This window comes from Gorilla gorilla, chromosome 19 (genome assembly GCF_029281585.2).
Source record: "Gorilla gorilla gorilla isolate KB3781 chromosome 19, NHGRI_mGorGor1-v2.1_pri, whole genome shotgun sequence".
Lineage (NCBI taxonomy): Eukaryota > Metazoa > Chordata > Mammalia > Primates > Hominidae > Gorilla > Gorilla gorilla.
Genome location: NC_073243.2, coordinates 78,001,673 through 78,019,806, shown reverse-complemented (window position 1 = coordinate 78,019,806; position 18,134 = coordinate 78,001,673). Strand labels below are relative to the sequence as shown.

The 18,134-nt window shown below is 37.7% G+C and overlaps 1 protein-coding gene across 3 annotated transcripts in view; it reads left to right on the top strand.

Moving 5' to 3' along the window:
• The window catches only part of ZFR (zinc finger RNA binding protein), a 90,619-nt gene that overhangs the window by 34,877 nt on the left and 37,608 nt on the right, over window positions 1–18,134 (top strand). For all 3 annotated transcript variants that reach the window (XM_004058993.5, XM_063700807.1, XM_063700808.1), the window contains 6 exons: window positions 2,985–3,232; window positions 5,903–6,094; window positions 6,603–6,894; window positions 9,808–10,004; window positions 12,652–12,771; window positions 14,717–14,862. In XM_004058993.5, the coding sequence (XP_004059041.2) occupies window positions 2,985–3,232; window positions 5,903–6,094; window positions 6,603–6,894; window positions 9,808–10,004; window positions 12,652–12,771; window positions 14,717–14,862 (1,195 nt within the window). The remainder of the gene's footprint in view (window positions 1–2,984; window positions 3,233–5,902; window positions 6,095–6,602; window positions 6,895–9,807; window positions 10,005–12,651; window positions 12,772–14,716; window positions 14,863–18,134) is intronic.

Sequence of the window (18,134 nt, the reverse complement as noted above, 5' to 3'; positions counted from 1 at the left end):
CACACAGATTTCTTTTTTTCTTTTTCTTTGAAACAGGGTCTCATTCTGTCACCCAGGCTGGAGTGTAGTGGCACTATCATCATGGTTTACTGCAGCCTCAGCCTCCTGAGTAGCTGGGACTACAGGCGCGCCACCACGCTTGGCTAAGCTGGTTTGAGCGGATCCCATTGGGCAAATTGGGCAAATTTAAAACCATGTGAGCCACAGAGAGGAATGAGAGTAACAGATTATAATATAGTCGCTCTCTGTATCCATTGGTTCAGCAACCATGGATTCAATCACCCATGAACTGAAAATATTCGGAGGCAGGTGCGGTGGCTCATGCCTGTAATCCCAGCACTTGGAGAGGTCGAGGTAGGTGGGTAACCTGAAGTCAGGAGTTTCAGACCACCCTGGCCACGATGGTAAAACCCCGTCTCTACTAAAAATACAACAATGAGCCAGGTATGGTGGTACACGCCTGTAATCCCAGCTACTTGGGAGGCTGAGGTACAAGAATCGGTTGAACCTGGGAGGCAGAGGTTGCAGTGAGTCGAGATTGCGCCACTGCACCACAGCCTGGGCAAAAAAAAAAGGGGGGGGGCGGTGGGGAATAGAAAATATAATACAAAACTCAGTACAGTTTAACAACCATTTATATAGCACTTACATGGTATTAGGTATTGTAAGTAATCCAGAGATAATTTAATGTATTTAAGAGAACGTTTTAAATTTGAAAGCTGTGGATTTTACTTATAAGCCTACCTGAAAACTGGTAAACTGACCATTTCTAGACTAAGATCTCTGGAAATTTGGTAGACTGCCTGTTCACCATATTTCAGTTAAATTTCCTTATTCCTGTAAGTGGTAATGGATGGGCAAAGAGTGATATAAAGCTTGAGAGAGATTCCTAGTTGACAGAAAAGCACAGAAGAACTGCTTACAGAGAACTAAACTTTTTGGTCTCTCAAATGCAGACTGCAATACTGAAAGACTTAGGACCCCCTAACTCCAATATGTCTGTACACATAGGGAAGGAAAAATAAATTGGAATGGTGAGAGCTAAAATGCATGGAAAACCAGACATATCCAGGAGAAAAGTAGTCAGGCAACTTTTGAGAAAAGCCTTCTTAGACTTTTATGTCAGGCTACTATAGTATATAAAGTTTTAAGATAGAAAGTGTGATAATAGACAAGAAAACATCTGAAATGAAAACAGAAACAGGTAGCTGTGTATCAGTGATAAAGCATGTATATGATCAGATAAAATTGAGAAAACAGTTGACATAATTGCTTAAAACAAAATTTCTATCAACTAATAAACTCTACTGGGCAGTCCTACAAACGTCCTCTATTACTTACGAATGTGATAAAAGAACACAAGCTCACAGCCAAATGTTTTCAAGCTTACAGGCAAAAACATGTATAGTTTAAATTTTACTGTAGAGAAATACCATAAAATTGTCCAATTACAAATAATGAAGATGTTTTTAGATTTATTACCAAGTAGGATCATGATTTTTACATAAAATCTTTATAACAGATATTTTCCAAATGACTTCAGTTCTTCTATATAGAAACTATACAAATGCCACAGAAATGTAACTTTATGAATTATGTATTAAGAAAATATGAAGCAGAATAAGGACAACAGAGGCCAACAGTGCTGAAAGAATAGTTCTTCTAGTTTTGTTTTTTTTGTTTGTTTTTTTTTATCAAACGTTCACGATACAGGAAGCAGTATGCCAGACACAGTGTAGTTTTTAGAACAGATCTATAAGGCAAGTATCACTATCCTTAAATATGAGAAAAGTTAGGTTTAGAAATTGCAGTATCCTTTAAACACTGATCTAATTTAACCATAAAAATCACCAAGTTAAGCTTAATATTCATAAAATAATCTCTACTTGCACATAGGTAGTGTAAAACTAATAAAAGGCAAGTTTAGTTATAACTTACTACTTAGTTATAAAAATAAAGCATGCACTGAAAGGTGGGCTAAAGATTCTGGAACTCTGTTAAAGGGCATCTTAAATTCTCCTATAACTACTGGCAAACAAATGTACATTTCTTGTAAAAAGCATTGTAGGAAAACAGATACAAGGCTGTGTCTGTGTCTGGCCTAGGCAACATGGCGAAACTCCGTCTCCACGTTCACAGATTAAAAATCTGTAAATCACTGAACATAAGCAACATGTATATATTATATAAACAGCTTGCATAATGTACTTATTCAGTGGAGCCTCTGAACAATGGAAATGGGTGGAATTCATACATTTAACCAGAAAACACAGTGCTTTTTCATCTTTTGGAAGATGAGAACCAATGTATTGGTCCCTAATTCCTAAATCTTTAACAGTTGTTCTATATTTTCATCTGAACTTCAGTTCCACATCACAAACCTCTGCTAAACTTTATTTACCTTGCCTCCCCAGACTAGCGTCTGTCAGCTTCTTGATTCTAGCAGTTGCACAGCCCATCAGTTGATCACTGGGGCTCCAGATTTTAGTGTCACATTTGTATGTTTTCCTCTTCTTTTATCTCTTTTGTCCTCTTAGCTACCAAGCATGTCAAATCTTACTTTCATGAGTTTTTGTTTTTCCTATCTAGTATCCTACTTCAGATTCTTCCTCAAATCCAACACTTCCTAAATTTTGTTCACAGGATTTTATTTGGGGACATATTAGCAGATTCTATAAACAGACAAGTTTGTCAAACACACTATCACATCTCTCCAATTAAACTATAAGGCTCTTCAAGGCAGGGACCAAATTTTACACTGTCTTTATACCTCTATAACACCTGGCATATATTGAGTAAATACTAGTTGATGACTTTCTTAGAAGGAAAATAAGCTTTTTTCTGGTTCTGTGAGATATACGTTTGTAAATATGCACATGTAAATCTATCTTCATTGGCAGGATTAATTTAATTTAAATTTGTAAATTTTAACTTGTCCTTCTATAAGTATGTAACATAATTTTTGTTTGATTTTTATTTGTAAGGTACGTCTTATTCAGGTTATGAAGCAGCAGTGTATTCAGCTGCATCTTCCTACTATCAACAGCAGCAGCAGCAGCAGAAGCAGGCAGCAGCAGCAGCAGCTGCTGCTGCTGCAACAGCTGCCTGGACAGGGACCACCTTTACTAAAAAAGCACCATTCCAAAATAAACAACTGAAACCAAAACAGCCTCCCAAACCACCACAGATTCACTATTGTGATGTTTGTAAGATCAGCTGTGCTGGACCACAGGTACTTATGTTGTATGTTTTACCTTGAGTCTTCAGTGGTTATTAAGTGTAGTTGGTATTCTAACTCCTGAGCCTACTAAAAGAGGTTTACATTTTTTCCTGTTAGCTTTTAGCCAGTGCATTTTTTAAGTTACTTGTATTGTGGCATGAGAATTTTCAGGGAAAAAAAACTGTAAAGATGATTGTGAATGTAAATGATAAATAGGCAAATTGAGCTTTTTTTTCTGGAAAGAGACTTTGCTCTTTAAAACTTAAATTTAGTTTTAAAATTTTGTAGTCAAATTAATTGCGACTTGGGTAAGATTGAATTTTTATTTCGTTGTGTTTTTAGCATCTGTAACTTACTTGCCAAAGCCTTTATTCAAAATTCTTTAACTTAATATAGCAGGTTACTGATAATCTATAATTTTCAGGATTGCATTTCTAATGAGACTGACTTTGATATATACTTTATAGTATGTTACTTATTTTTGTAATCTCATAAGGGGAGTAGGAACTTCGGGAACAAGGAAGGTGTAAAGAAGTGTCTTTTTCAAAAATACCAATTAGTGAGGCATGTAAATGTAAAACCCTTATTCCTTTTTCGGTATTGTATTGTTTCTGGTTGCTAAACATTAAAACAGGTGATTATGGCATGATTCTATTTATTAAAATTAATGGATTCAACTCCCAGCCTTATTATTATGCTTAAGAGTGTCAACTTTTTATATTAAAATTTGATAAACAGCTTGGCAGATAAAGGGCATGTTATTTGGAAACAACCAATTTTGACTCTCTACTAGCTTCTCCAAGTTATATCCATCTCTCATTTGCCCTACTGTGTAACACGTTTACTTTACTGGATTAGTTTTCTCTACTTCTGAATTTTGGGGGGTATTTTCAGTTTCTAACATTCCCTGAGTTATACCAAATTACAGAACATTTTAATATATGTGGCTAGATATATAAAACCCTCTTTTCCCCTGTTTTGAGTATGGCAGGAAATAGTTTTGTTGTGGATTGCATGGTTGGCAGGAGGTGACGGGAGGCAGGTGTGGCACGGGTAGGAAATGTTTGCAGGGACCTGGAGTAAACATGAAAGGGAACAAGAATGATGGGCGGTCTTAGTATTTAAGGAGCATTTCCTACTCTATGTTGACTGTTCAAGGGGTTAGTGTCATGAGTGCCAGACTTGGACATAAGAAATTTATTGATTACCTGGCTTATATGAAAGTATACAGTGTGACGCTTGGGTGATAGGTTAACAGCAGCATGTGGAATGAGTGCATATAAGGCTGGCTATTTTTGCTGTGCTGGGTGGTTAACAAAAAGAACAGGCCACAGGTATTTCTGCAAGTCAGTGTCAGTGCCTTAAGGGGGTGGTTAATGAGCCTTAGCAAAAAATATCATTGAGATTGAGTTAGAGTTCTAGATGCGTACATAAGAAGGAAAAGAGTAAGTTGATTCAGCTTTTGGGGGCCAAGATTGCAGTCCTGGCTCTGCCACTAGCTATATAACCTTGGGCAATTTAGAGACCTTAACTTTGGGCTTTTATTTCCTCACTTTTCTATAACAGGACTTGCCCTAAATAATTGAGGCTCAGACTGCTTGGTGGAGCTATTTCAGGCCACTGCAGATAATGAAAGGAAAGTCCCATCCAGCTCTGAATTGTATGATGAACATATAATTGTATGCTAATTATTTGTCAGTTTACAACTGTCTTTTAAGAGGCAGTTTTTAAAAAGAGAGTTTGAGACCAGCCTGGGCAACATGGCCAAATCCCATCTTTACCAAAAATATGAAAAATGAGCTAGGCATGGTGGCAGGCACCTGTGGTCCCAGCTACTCAGGAGTCTAAGGTGGGAGGATCACATGAGCCTGGGAGGTGGAGATTGCGGTGACCCAAGATTGTGCCACCGCACTGAAGCCTGGGTAACAGAGTGAGACCCATCTCAAAAAAAAAGTAACAGAGGAACCATTTGGTCCTACTCACAAAACTGTCCAGTTGTTGTTACTAATATCCTCTTGTATTAATTAACAGCCTTCCTCAATCATGTGCATTCACAATGATTTTTAATATGTAATTTCACTATTTATTGGCTAATGTTACTATAATACTATTTTTGCTTGCAAATATATACCATATTGGCCCTCATGTATTTTAAATAAGCATTCATTTAAGGGCCATGGATTCTAATACAGATTCTATGTCAAAATGTATTCTGAATTAGAAAAGTCAGTTTTATAAACATAGCTGTTTGTAAAGAATCTTGTTCCACCATACAGTAACTTTTTCTTTCTTCTAATGGTATAGGCACATCTCCCCCGCCTCATCTTAACCGTGTAACTAAATATAATTTCTTTATGGAATGATCACTGTCTATTATTCTCTGTCCAACATTTATATAAGCAACAAAAGATAAAATTTTTAAAACTGAAAGCCATTGCCTTATATTATGGCTATATATGAAAGTACTTTGTAACTCAGCGTTAGATAATATTCTTGATAAACAAGATACAGAGAACCATAGATATGTCACATATGTAACGAATGCCACATGCCCTTTTTCAACTTAAAAAGTTTGTTTTGGTGTCATTTTTAAATGAGTATTAGAGATTTCTTGAGAATTGAATAATCTTAATGTGTAAAGAAAATTAGTGAAGCAAAATGTTTCCTTTTTATTTGAAACAGACTTATAAAGAACATTTAGAAGGACAGAAACATAAAAAAAAAGAAGCTGCATTGAAAGCCTCACAAAATACCAGCAGCAGCAACAGTTCTACTCGTGGGACTCAAAATCAGCTACGTTGTGAGCTCTGCGATGTGTCTTGTACAGGAGCAGATGCGTATGCTGCCCACATTCGTGGTGCTAAGCACCAGAAAGTAGGTGTTTTTTTCCCACACACCCTTATGCCTTGATTCTGTTATCTTTTACTTTTTCAAAGGGGGTTAGGTAAAGGTAACTTCAAATTTCGAAAACTTTTAAGTGCATTATAAGCCTTGCTTATGTGCTAATAATACATAAAGGTGACATCAAATAATCATTGCTAAAAGAGGGAAAGACTGGAGACCTGTCTTTAAATTGAACTAAACCATTTATTTCACTAAGTGGGAATTGTCAAGTGATTATTTTTAATGTAGCCAAGTCTGTTCATCTTTCTCTACCTCAGTTTCCTCACCTAATAGTAGATGGAATATGTATGCATATTTGCTTCACAGAGATTATCTTGAAAGTAATGAGTTTTGTGTATGTGTGTATATACAAAAACATATAGCAGAAAAAGTACAACAAAGAAAAGCATGGTTTAGATTTTCATGTTATAATGTTCCAGGCAGACTTTTCAAAATCTGTTTGAGTTTCCTGACAAATAAGTGTGCTTTTGTTTTATAGGTGGTTAAGTTACACACAAAACTTGGTAAACCCATTCCATCAACAGAACCAAACGTTGTTAGCCAAGCTACTTCTTCAACAGCTGTATCTGCTTCAAAGCCGACTGCCTCTCCTTCAAGCATTGCCGCAAACAATTGTACTGTGAATACGTCATCAATTGCAACGTCTTCAATGAAGGGTCTTACGACTACAGGAAACTCGTCTCTTAATAGCACATCTAACACTAAAGTATCAGCAGTGCCTACAAATATGGCTGCCAAGAAAACATCTACCCCCAAAATAAATTTTGTTGGCAAGTACTGATATTCTCTGTCCCTGCTGACTCTGTCAAAGTGTTGTTTCTTCTCCATTGCAGCACTAACCCTTCTCCCTGTGTTCTTGGACCTGTCTCCTCCCTTCTCTCTGGGACCGTGTTTCTTCACATATCTGCCTAGTATGTGTGTATTTTTAATTTTTATTCCATCGTCTACTGGTTTCTTCCCTTCAGCCATACAGATATATCTGTGTCTTCCTCTAGTCATTTAAAAAAAAAAGATCTGCACACACAAAGACCCTTTTCCCATTTCTCTAATCTTAAAGTAACCTGATTGGGTTTTTTTGTTTGTTTTTTTCATTTTTGAGACAGAGCCCCACTCTGTCACCGAGGCTGGAGTGCAGTAGCACGATCTTGGCTCACTGCAGCCTCAATCTCCAGGGCTCAAGCGATCCGCCCACCTCAGTCTCCTGAGTAGCTGGGACTATAGCTGTGCACCATCACACACAGCCAGTTTTTTTTTTTTTTTCTTTTTTTTGGTAGAGATGGGGTTTCACCACATTGCCCAGACCGATTCGAATTCTCCTGAGTTCAAGTGAGCTGCCTGCCTCAACTTCCAAAGTGCTTGGGTTATAAGCATGCACCACAACGCATGGCCCTGATTTTTTCTCTACGTCTGTACTTCCTACCCAATCCTCAGTCTGCTATAGTGTTTCTACTCTACCTTTTTCTGAAGCTGCTTTCAGTAGTCACCAAAGACCTAATTGCCAATCCAGCGGCCAGTTTTCAGTTTCATCCTATTGACTCTCCTAATACTTGACACAGTTGACTGCTATACCTTTAGGCTTAAGATACATCTCTGTCTCTCAATTATGTGTCCATCCACCCCTTTCTCAGTTTTCCTTATTGGTTCTCCTGCCTATGTGTTCATTAAATGGTAGTGTTACTAAGATTATAACCCTGGCCCTCGTCTCACTGTCCGCCACTATTAATGGGTGATCTCATTCATTCCCATGTGGGCAGTGACTTTTAAAATCTTTCTGGTAAATTCAAAACCCCCACCTGAGTTGGACAGCCACATTTTAAATATTCCCTGGACATCTTTTATATGGCTGTGTAGATGCCTCCCAATGTGTCTCATTCTAACCCATTAATTCATGAGAAGAGTACCATGAAATAATGTCATAAAATTGCAGATTTCTGAAGTGGAAAATCCACTAACATTATTTCTTTATTTTTATTGCCTCCTCCAGCTGTTTACCTAGTCTTCTTGTTTCTATCTCTATAATATTTCTACAAAAGTTTCTTCGTTGCCATTGCCCTTTTTTAGGCCTTAAAAGTCTCTTCCTTGGAGCTTTATTTCTTACTGTACCCAATCTCAACATATTCTCCACACTCTTATTTCATTAAAATACACATCTATTGTGTTAGTCTTCTGCTCAGCAGCCTTCCACTGCAATAGGATAAAATCTGTAGTCCTCATTTGTCATATAAGGCCCATCATTACCTGACCCATGCCTACCTTTCCAGCCTCATGACTCATCCATGCTACCTGTGTAGTAATTCATATTGAATTACTGGCTCTTCCTTGAGTTTACCATAGCCTTTTTCACACCATGTTGCTGTGCTTTTATGTACATGCTATTTTTTTCTTTTTAAACGTCATTCTTTTCTTTCTGACCAGTTCATATTCTTCTTTCAAATCCCAGTTCAAGTGTCACACCCTTTGTGAAACCTTTCCTTACTGGATCATGTTAAAGGGTGGTGGCTCCTTTCTTCTAAATTTCCGCAATATTCAGTCCATACTTCTTATAGTGCTTATCACATTGTATTATCGTTATTTGTATCTTCCCATAATTGGACACTTGAAAGGCAGCTACATTGTCTTCTCTTTACTGTATTACCAGAACTTAGCGCCGTATCCAGATTGTTGTAGATACTTAAGAATATTTTTGAAAGAAAAGTTTAAAAGTAGGAGATTCACAATTAACATGCTATTCTCTTGGACAGTTAGTTGAAGTGTTAAGTTTAATTGATGATAAAAATGAAAGCTATTATTTATAGTCACTTCTACATCAGTTTCTGAGGTTCTTCATACTTTCCAGTTTAGAACAATAATAGAAAATCTTTTGTAAATAAGTTAAAGGAAATAAACAGTGATAAAACGTAAATTGGTTCTGTTTCCTTCCCTGGTGGGAAACTTTGTTTGGACTAAGTTTGCAGAGAGACCTAATCATTGAACTTAACTTTTTTTAATTTTTCTAAATTGTAGGGCGTGACCTAGACGTTACCCCCAACTTTTTTTGGAGACAGGGTCTGACCAGGCCTGGAGTGCAGTGATGCGATCTCAGCTCACTGCAGCCTCTACAGAGCTGTTAGGCTCAAGCAGTCCTTCCACCTCAGCCCCACAAGTAGCTAAGACTACAGGCATGCACCATCACATCCAGCTAATTTTTGTAGTGACCAGATTTTGCCATGTTGCCCCGGCTGGTCTCAAACTTCTAGGCTCAAACTCCTGGGCTCAAGTGATCCTCCCACCTCTGCCTCCCACAGTGCTGGGATCATAGGGCATAAGCCACCACACCCAACTGGAAGTTAGCAGTTTTTAAGGAATAAATACTACTCATTTCAGTCACTTGCCAAGGAACTAGGGCTACAAACATCAATTAGGCTTAGTCCTTACCATTTCAGGTACTTTCTATTCACTTTGAGGGGGGATGAGGAGGGTGTTGGGTGTTCCAAGATGGAAAAGAGAAAAATTCAGAAACGTATTTCACTAATAGGGTAAAAAAGCCAAGTAGTTTATGTAGTTCTTCAAAATTCTCATCTGTTGTATGTCAGTTAGGAGTTTGACTATTAGCAGAAAAGAACTTTATCTGAAGTTTTCGTCTTATCAGGTATATATATTTATACAAAAATAAAATTTTTTTTAACTTTTTGATACTTTTCTAGGTGGTAATAAGCTGCAGTCAACAGGAAATAAAGCAGAAGACATAAAAGGAACCGAATGTGTTAAAAGTACTCCTGTCACTTCTGCTGTGCAGATTCCTGAAGTAAAGCAAGACACAGTGTCAGAACCAGTCACACCTGCATCTCTTGCTGCTTTACAGAGTGATGTGCAGCCAGTGGGCCATGATTATGTGGAAGAGGTAATTGATTTGAGAATACCATTGCTGTGAAATTGGATAAAGGGAAGAAGTGCGTTACAAGCATATGTTACATGTAAAATTAAATATACTTAATTGTATTTTAGATTTAGCTTACTTAAAGAATATTAAAGGAATCTTTGTTATAAGAAAGCATGTCCTTTAAGCCTGCCTAAGTGACATCACAATGATTTTTTTTTGCTAACTTTTATATTATTTTCCCTGTGTATTGCCACTGTGGTGTGCAAAGTAACTTTCTATTTACTAGCAAGCATTCTTGTAATACATCCTTCAACTATCATAAAAGTTTAAAAGTTCTGAGCAGCAAAAATGTTGATAAAGAGAACCAATATATTTATTTTTGAATAGTCAGTTTTGTGATAAAATTAAGTTTGCTGATTTAACAATATATTCATTTGGTTTCTCAAGTGTAGTAGAAGACTGTTGCTGTTTTACAGGTAAAGTAAACTCAGTAAAATAAAGGAGTGAAGGGATATCAGAGGGGACTGGATAAATACCTGCTGTTAGCAGAAAGACATACAGTGGCATATGACTCCATTTACTTTGACTTTAGAGCATATATGTTTTTGACCTTCAGTGTTGATATCTATGAAATTGGGATATTCCTTAACAAAGTTGTGAAGAGTAGATGAAATAAAGTACCTAGCATGGTGTCTAGCATCTAGGAGAGTTTTTGTTTTTGTTTTTGTTTCAGACAGAGTCTTATTCTGCCACCCAGGCTGGAGTGTAGTGACACAGTCTTGGCTCACTGCAACCTCTGCCTCCTGGGTTCAAGCAATTCTTCTGCCTCAGCCTCCCAAGTAGCTGGGATTACAGGTGCATGCCACCGCCCCCAGCTGATTTTTGTATTTTTTTTAGTAGGTGGGGTTTCACTATGTTGGCCAGGCTGGTCTCGAACTCCTGACCTCATGATCTGCCTGCCTCGGCCTTCCAAAGTGCTGTGATTACAGGCGTGAGACACTGCGCCCAGCCTAGTAGGTTTTAAATAAATATTTGTTGTTGCATCCTTTTTCCTGTCAAGAAAAATTATCTATTGATGGCCAGGCACAGTGGCTCACGCCTGTAATTGCAGCACTTTGGGAGGCCGAGGTGGGTGAATCACTTGAGGCCAGAAGTTCAAGGCCAGTAGTTGCGCACACTTGTAATCCCAGCTACTCGGGACACTGAGGCACAGTCACTTGAACCTGGGAGGTGGAGGTTGCAGTGAGCCGAGATCACACAACTGTACTCCAGCCTGGGCAACAGAGTGAGACTCTGTCTCACAAAAAAGAAAAGAAAACAAGAAAAAGAAAAATTGTGTATTGAATTCTTTGTTTACAAGGTGGATAGCTGGGTTATGGTTATAATTAGTTCAGAAATAATTCTGACTTTTAAGTTTCATCTCTTAAAGGAGTAAGATTTGATTATCTCAAAAAAAGCTCTCAACCAAAACACCCAATTTTTGATGATACTGTTTAATCCTAAACTTCAGAGAATTACATTCAGAACCGATCTTAAAGCTTGGACAATTTGAACTCAGTATTCATAATAGACTTCATAGTAAGACTCAAGTTTACTTGTCCTCCTATAACTCTTAAGTTAGAAAAAATTTCATCTTAATTTTCCATAAAGTTACATATTATAAAACCTTGAGCTTTGAGAAATTTTGTATACCAAAATAATGCTATTATTCTTCTTTATCTTCATTTTCAAGAACAATACTTGGCCAGCAGCAATTATTCAGTAACTATTAGAAAATTTAAGACATCTAGCTACATTTAAATCTAGATGCTTACATACAGACAGAAATATTAAATTGAAAGATAGTGGCCAGGCATGGTGGCTCACGCCTGTAATCCCAGCACTTTGGGAGGCCGAGGTGGGCGGATCACGAGGTCAGGAGATCAAGACCATCCTGGCTAACACGGTGAAACCCCCATCTCTATTAAAAATACAAAATTAGCCAGGCGTGGTGGCGGGCACCTGTAGTCCCAGCTACTCGGGAGGCTGAGGCAGGAGAATGGTGTGAACCCAGGAGGCGGAGCTGGCAGTGAGCCGAGATCGCACCACTGCACTCTAGCCTGGGCGACAGAGCAAGACTCCGTCTCAAAATAAAAAAAATAAAAAAAATAAAAAAAAAAAGATACAAGAGCAAACACATGCTATCACATCTTGCATGCTAAAATTCCAACTTTTCATTCCCATTTCTACAGTTTCTATCCTTTTAAAAAGTAATAGGCCAGGCGCAGTGGCTCATGCCTGTAATCCCAGCACTTTGGGAGGCCAAGGTGGGCGGATCACAAGGAGTTTGAGACCAGCCTGGCCAACATGGTGAAACCCTGTCTCTACTAAAAATACAAAAAACAAATTAGCCGGTCGTGGTGGTGCATACCTTTAATCCCAGCTACTTGGGTGGCTGAGGCGGGAGAATCGCTTGAACCCAGGAGGCTGAGGTTGCAGTGAGCTGAGTTCAAACCACTGCACTCCAGCATGGGTGACAGAGCAAGACTCTGTCCTGGGGAAAAAAAAAATGTAATAGACATTGCCACTTCTTTCTAACTGTGTACAACTTCATCACATAATATGTGGGGGTTTATGAATGATATAATCTTCAACTATGATGATTCTTGAATTTTTTTTCCACACCAAGGTACGAAATGATGAAGGAAAAGTAATTCGGTTCCATTGTAAATTATGCGAGTGCAGCTTTAATGATCCCAATGCTAAGGAGATGCACTTAAAAGGGCGAAGACACAGACTTCAATATAAAGTGAGTAAAATTTCAGCTATTACCTTCTTTAAAACAAAAAACAAAAACAAACAAACAAAAAAAACACCCAGAGCATTCTATATGTAAAACAAAGCATCTAAACACAGCTTGCCAAGTCCATGATGTCCCATTCTAAGATTAGCATGTCATGTTGGTAGACTCAGATGGATGTTTGGTTTTTATTTACCCATTTTTATACTTAAAGAAGAATAACATTCTCATCAGTTTTAGTAATTGTCGCAAAAACTGAAGCATTGCCTGGACCAAGCAATCATGTAAAGATAAGTAATTCACATAAAATGTTTGAAAAAAGTCTCAACTCTTTATCCACCTTCTTTATCTGGTAGAATTCCCACCAAAATGAACTTTGAGACGAGTTAATATGTTGGAAAATCCCTTCACTTATCTTAGCGTAGGAATTCTTCACTGAATACACTTCAAATGTTAAGATAAATCAGATATTGTATTTGAAGTTTTTTTTTTTAATGAGATGGAGTCTCGCTCTGTAGCCAAGGCTGGAGTGCAGTGGCATGATCTCGGCTCACTGCAGCCTGTGCTTCCTGGGTCCCTGTTCAGGCAATTCTCCTGTCTCTGCCTCCTGAGTAGCTGGGATTACAGGCATGCACCCCCATGCCCAGCTAATTTTTGTATTTTTAGTAGAGATGGGGTTTCACCATTTTGGCCAGGTTGCCCTGAACTCCTGACCTCATGATCCGCCCTCCTTGGCCTCCCAAAGTGCTGGGATTACATGCGTGAGCCACCGTGCCCGGCCTGTATTTGAAGTTTTTAACTAGGCTAGATTGATGTACTAGATCCATGTTTTCTGTTTTAAACACGGAGGAGGTGAAAATTAAAACAGTGTAAAAGGGTAGTACTTAAATATGGAAAGAAACTTTTTAACCCCAACACAGACATTTAGAGTCATCTGTTTATAAACAGTTACAGTTGACCCTTGAACAACATGGAGGTCAGGGGCCCCTCACGCAGTCAAAAATTTGCCTGCCTTTTTTTTTTTTTTTTTTTTTTTTTTTTTGAGATAGGGACTTGCTCTGTTGCCCAGGCTGGAGTACAATGACATGAACATGGCTCACTGCAACTTCCCAGGCTCCAGTGATCCTCCCACTGCAGCCTCCCAAGTAGCTGGGACTACAGGCATGTGCCACCATGCCTGGCTAGCTTTTGTATTTTTCTAGAGAACGTTTCACCATGTTGGCCGGGCTAGTCTGAAACTCCTGGCCTCAAGTGATCTGCCTGCTTTGGCCTCCCAAAGTGCTGGGACTCCAGGCTGCTTATAACTTTTGACTCCCTAAAAACTTCTAAAAGCCTACTGATGACCAGAAGCCTTACTGATGACATAAACAGTTATTTTTATGTTAACACATATTTGGTATGTCATGTGCATCTCATATATACTGTATTCTTAGAATAAAGTAAGCTAGAGAAGAGAAAATATTATTGAGAAAATATGAAAATCAGAAAATATTTACTATTCATTAAGTGGAAGTGGGTCATCATATAAAGGTCTTCATCCTCATCATCTTCAAGTTGAGTAGGCTGAGGAAGAAGAGGAGGGGTTGGTCTTACTCTCTCAGGGGTGGCAGAGGGAGAAGAAACTCAGCAGCATAGATGTAAGTGTATTCATACACTTCAAACCCCTGTTGTTCAAGGGTCAAATGTAAAGTAAAATTAAATATCCATTAGTTTTTCTAAGGATTTCATGACTTTTTGTTGGTCAGCACTAAGTTACATACTTTTTACATAATTTTTATTAATGTATTTTGAATCTTTTCTCTGATTTACCTTAATTATATTGATTTTACTCTCTAGTGGGAAACTTGCAACTAAAAGCTTCCATGATTAAAGAATACGTGTAATTGTATGATTAAAAATACATGTAGATTGTTTTGGGGCTGCTGTTTTTTAAATGTCTTATTTATATTAATAGAAAAAAGTAAATCCAGATTTGCAAGTAGAAGTAAAGCCTAGTATTCGAGCAAGAAAGATTCAAGAAGAGAAAATGAGGAAGCAAATGCAGAAGGAGGAGTACTGGCGAAGACGAGAAGAAGAGGAGCGTTGGAGAATGGAAATGAGGTAATATCTTTAACTTTTAATAGCCTGGTAAGTGGTTCAGCCTTTCTTAAAAACTTAGCCATTCTGAGCATGTGACTCCCATTCAAAGCAATCCAGATTTATTTACTTCCAATTTTCACTCTTGAGGAAGATCCTAGGTCTAGGAAAGACATGCATTAAAATTGTTACTGGCTATACTAATATTTTACTGTGGCCTTGGTATTAGAGTTATATGTTTAAGTGGCATCTTTTATAAATTAAACATATGAAGAAATAGTTTCATATTATAAATAAGTGCCTCGGTTTCAAACAAGCAAAATAGACATACATTACCTGATAGAAGTATAAGATTTGATAGATTCTACATGTTAATAATGTCCATAAAGAAACTTTAGTGGCTACAGGGAAGGAGAATTGAGAAAACATATTTCAAATATTTATTTATATATATATAAAGATATAAATGTTAAGTTTTATTGAAATATATCTTCTAAACTTTGACAGAGTTGTGTAACAATCACCACAATCAATTTAGAACAGTCATCACCCTCAAAAGAAATCACGTACCCATTAACAATAATTCCCCATGTGTCCCACATACCTAGTATCTCCCCCAGCCCCAGCCCTAGACAACCTCTAACCTTTCTGTCTCTATAGATTTGCCTATTCTAGAGATTTCATATAAATGGAGTCATATTAGGTTAATGCAAAAGTAATCGCGGTTTGTGCCAGATGACGATTTGAATTAATAAATTCATTTGGTATAAACCGCGATTATTTTTGCATCAACTTAATACAGTCTATGGTCTTTTGTGTCTGGCATCGTTCACTTAGCATAGTGTTTTCATGGTTCATCCAGATTGTAACATGTATCAGTATTCCATTGTCTTTCATGACTAAATAATACTGAATAATACATCCTTATGTACCACATTTTGTTTATTTGTTCATTAATTGATGGACATGCAACTTGTTTCCACATTTTGACTATTATGAATATTGCTGCTGTGAATATTTTTGTATAACTTTTAAAATACAGTTTTAGCAGAAACATACCATACACGTATTTTCATAATCCACTTTTTTCATTTACATATCTTCAACTTTAAAAACTAAATTTGGATTATTTTGTTTTTCATGAGGACATAGTAATTTTTGTGCATATGTAAAATTTTCTTCATAACCAATCCTTGTTGTTATTGTTTAGATATTTAGGTAGTTTCCAGTGTTTCCTTATTATAGTTATTAATATATTGACCCTCCTTGAGGCACTTTTTTGTTTCTTTCACCAAGTATGTGAACCTGTTGAGGTGATATTACCGCATACATTGCATACATTATTGTTAGTTGCTAATAATAGAATATGGGAAATGGAAATGTTTGAAGGATACTCACATGTCTGCCTATACTGGATAGCATAACTCAGTGGTTCTCAAACTTTTTGGTCTCAGGATCCTTTATCCTCAATTATCAAGGACTCCAAAGAGTCCTTATGTGGGTTATATCTGTCAAGACTTACTGTATTAAAAATTAAAACTGGCCAGGCGCAGTTGCTCATGCCTGTAATCCCAGCACTTTGGGAGGCTGAGGTGGGTGGATCACCTGAGGTCAGGAGTTCAAGACCAGCCTGACCAACATGGAGAAATTCCCATCTCTACTAAAAATACAAGGTTAGCCGGCGTGGTGGCGCATGCCTGTAATTCCGGCTACTCAGGAGGCTGAGGCAGGAGAATTGCTTGAACCCGGGAAGAGGAGGTTGCGGTGAGGCGAGATCACGCCATTATACTCCAGCCTGGGCAACAAGAGCAAAACTCCGTCTCAAAAAAAAAAAAAAATTTTAAACTAAGAAATTTAAATATTTGTTAATTCATTTTAAAATGACATTTTAATTATTTTTTGAAATATGGTTACATGTATATTTGTTAAAATATTACACGATATATTTAATAAAATACGGTAAAAAAAATTATTTCACAGAATAGTGGGAAAAGTTACGCTATTTTACATTTTTGTACATCTCTTTAATGTCTGGTTTTACAGAAGGCAGCAAGATTCTCATGTTTGCTTTTGTGTTCATATGTGGTGAATAACACATGTTGCCTCTGGATAATTTCACTGTACATTTAGAATGAAAGAGCAAATAAGTGTCTTTAGTATTTATTATGAAAATAATTTTTTTTTTTAAACAGAGTCTCACTGTGTTGCCCAGGCTGGAGTACAATGGCACGATCTTGACTCACTGCACTCTCCACCTCCTGGGTTTAAGTGATTCTCTTGCCTCAGCCTCCCAAGTAGTTGGGATTACAGGCACCTGCCATCACGCGTGGCTAATTTTTGCATTTTTAGTAGGGATGGGCTTTCACCGGGTTGACCAGGCTGGTCTCAAACTCCTGGCCTCAAGTGATCTGCCCGCCTTGGTCTCCCAAAGTGCTGGAATTACATGTATGAGCCACCACGACTGGCCTTATTGTGAAAATAATTTTGACCCCATGGATCTCCTGAAAGGGTCTCCGGGACCACTTGGAGTCCCTGAATTGCACCTGGAGAACCCCTGCTACAGCTTAATAAAATCTCTACCAATTAAATGTGATAGCCATTTTGTTTCAGTTTGAATTGTTTTCATGTTTGGCCATTTATACTTCTTTTGTGGTAAATTGCTTGTTTTTTCTTATGTGTTGATTTGTTACAGACGTTTCTTACGTTGTTATTATTAATAATTCTTTTTTATGGGTTACCTTTAGATAGTTTTTACTGTTATGTATGTGTTGGTTTTAATTTTTACACATTTATCAGTTATGTCCTTTATGAAGTTTCTGCCTTTGTAGCATATTGGGAATTCTCCTCTATAGCTAGATTATACAGTGCTTTCCTCTTTCACTGATAATACCAACTATTAAGCATCCACAGTGTGCCAGGAACTGTATTAGGTAGTGAGCACAAATTGGTAAACAATGGATAAAGGTCCCTGCCCTTATTTGACTTAAACGTTGTTAGCAACAACAGTAAACTATTAGAAACTGAAACGAACAGGATTTTCCAGAACGTTTAAGCTGTTTTTATTCATTTTTTCCTCAAAGCCTAAATAACATAGATAGAAGAATGGTTTCTATCAGTCCCTAGTTGGTTAATCCTAAAAAGCACTGCTGGCTGGGCATGGTGACACACTGCCTGTAATCCCAGCACTTTGGGAGGCCAAAGGCGGGCAATCAGTTGAGCCCAGGAGTTTGAGACCAGCCTAGGCAACATGACAAGACCCCGTCTCTACAAAAAATACGAAAATTAGCTGGGCGTGG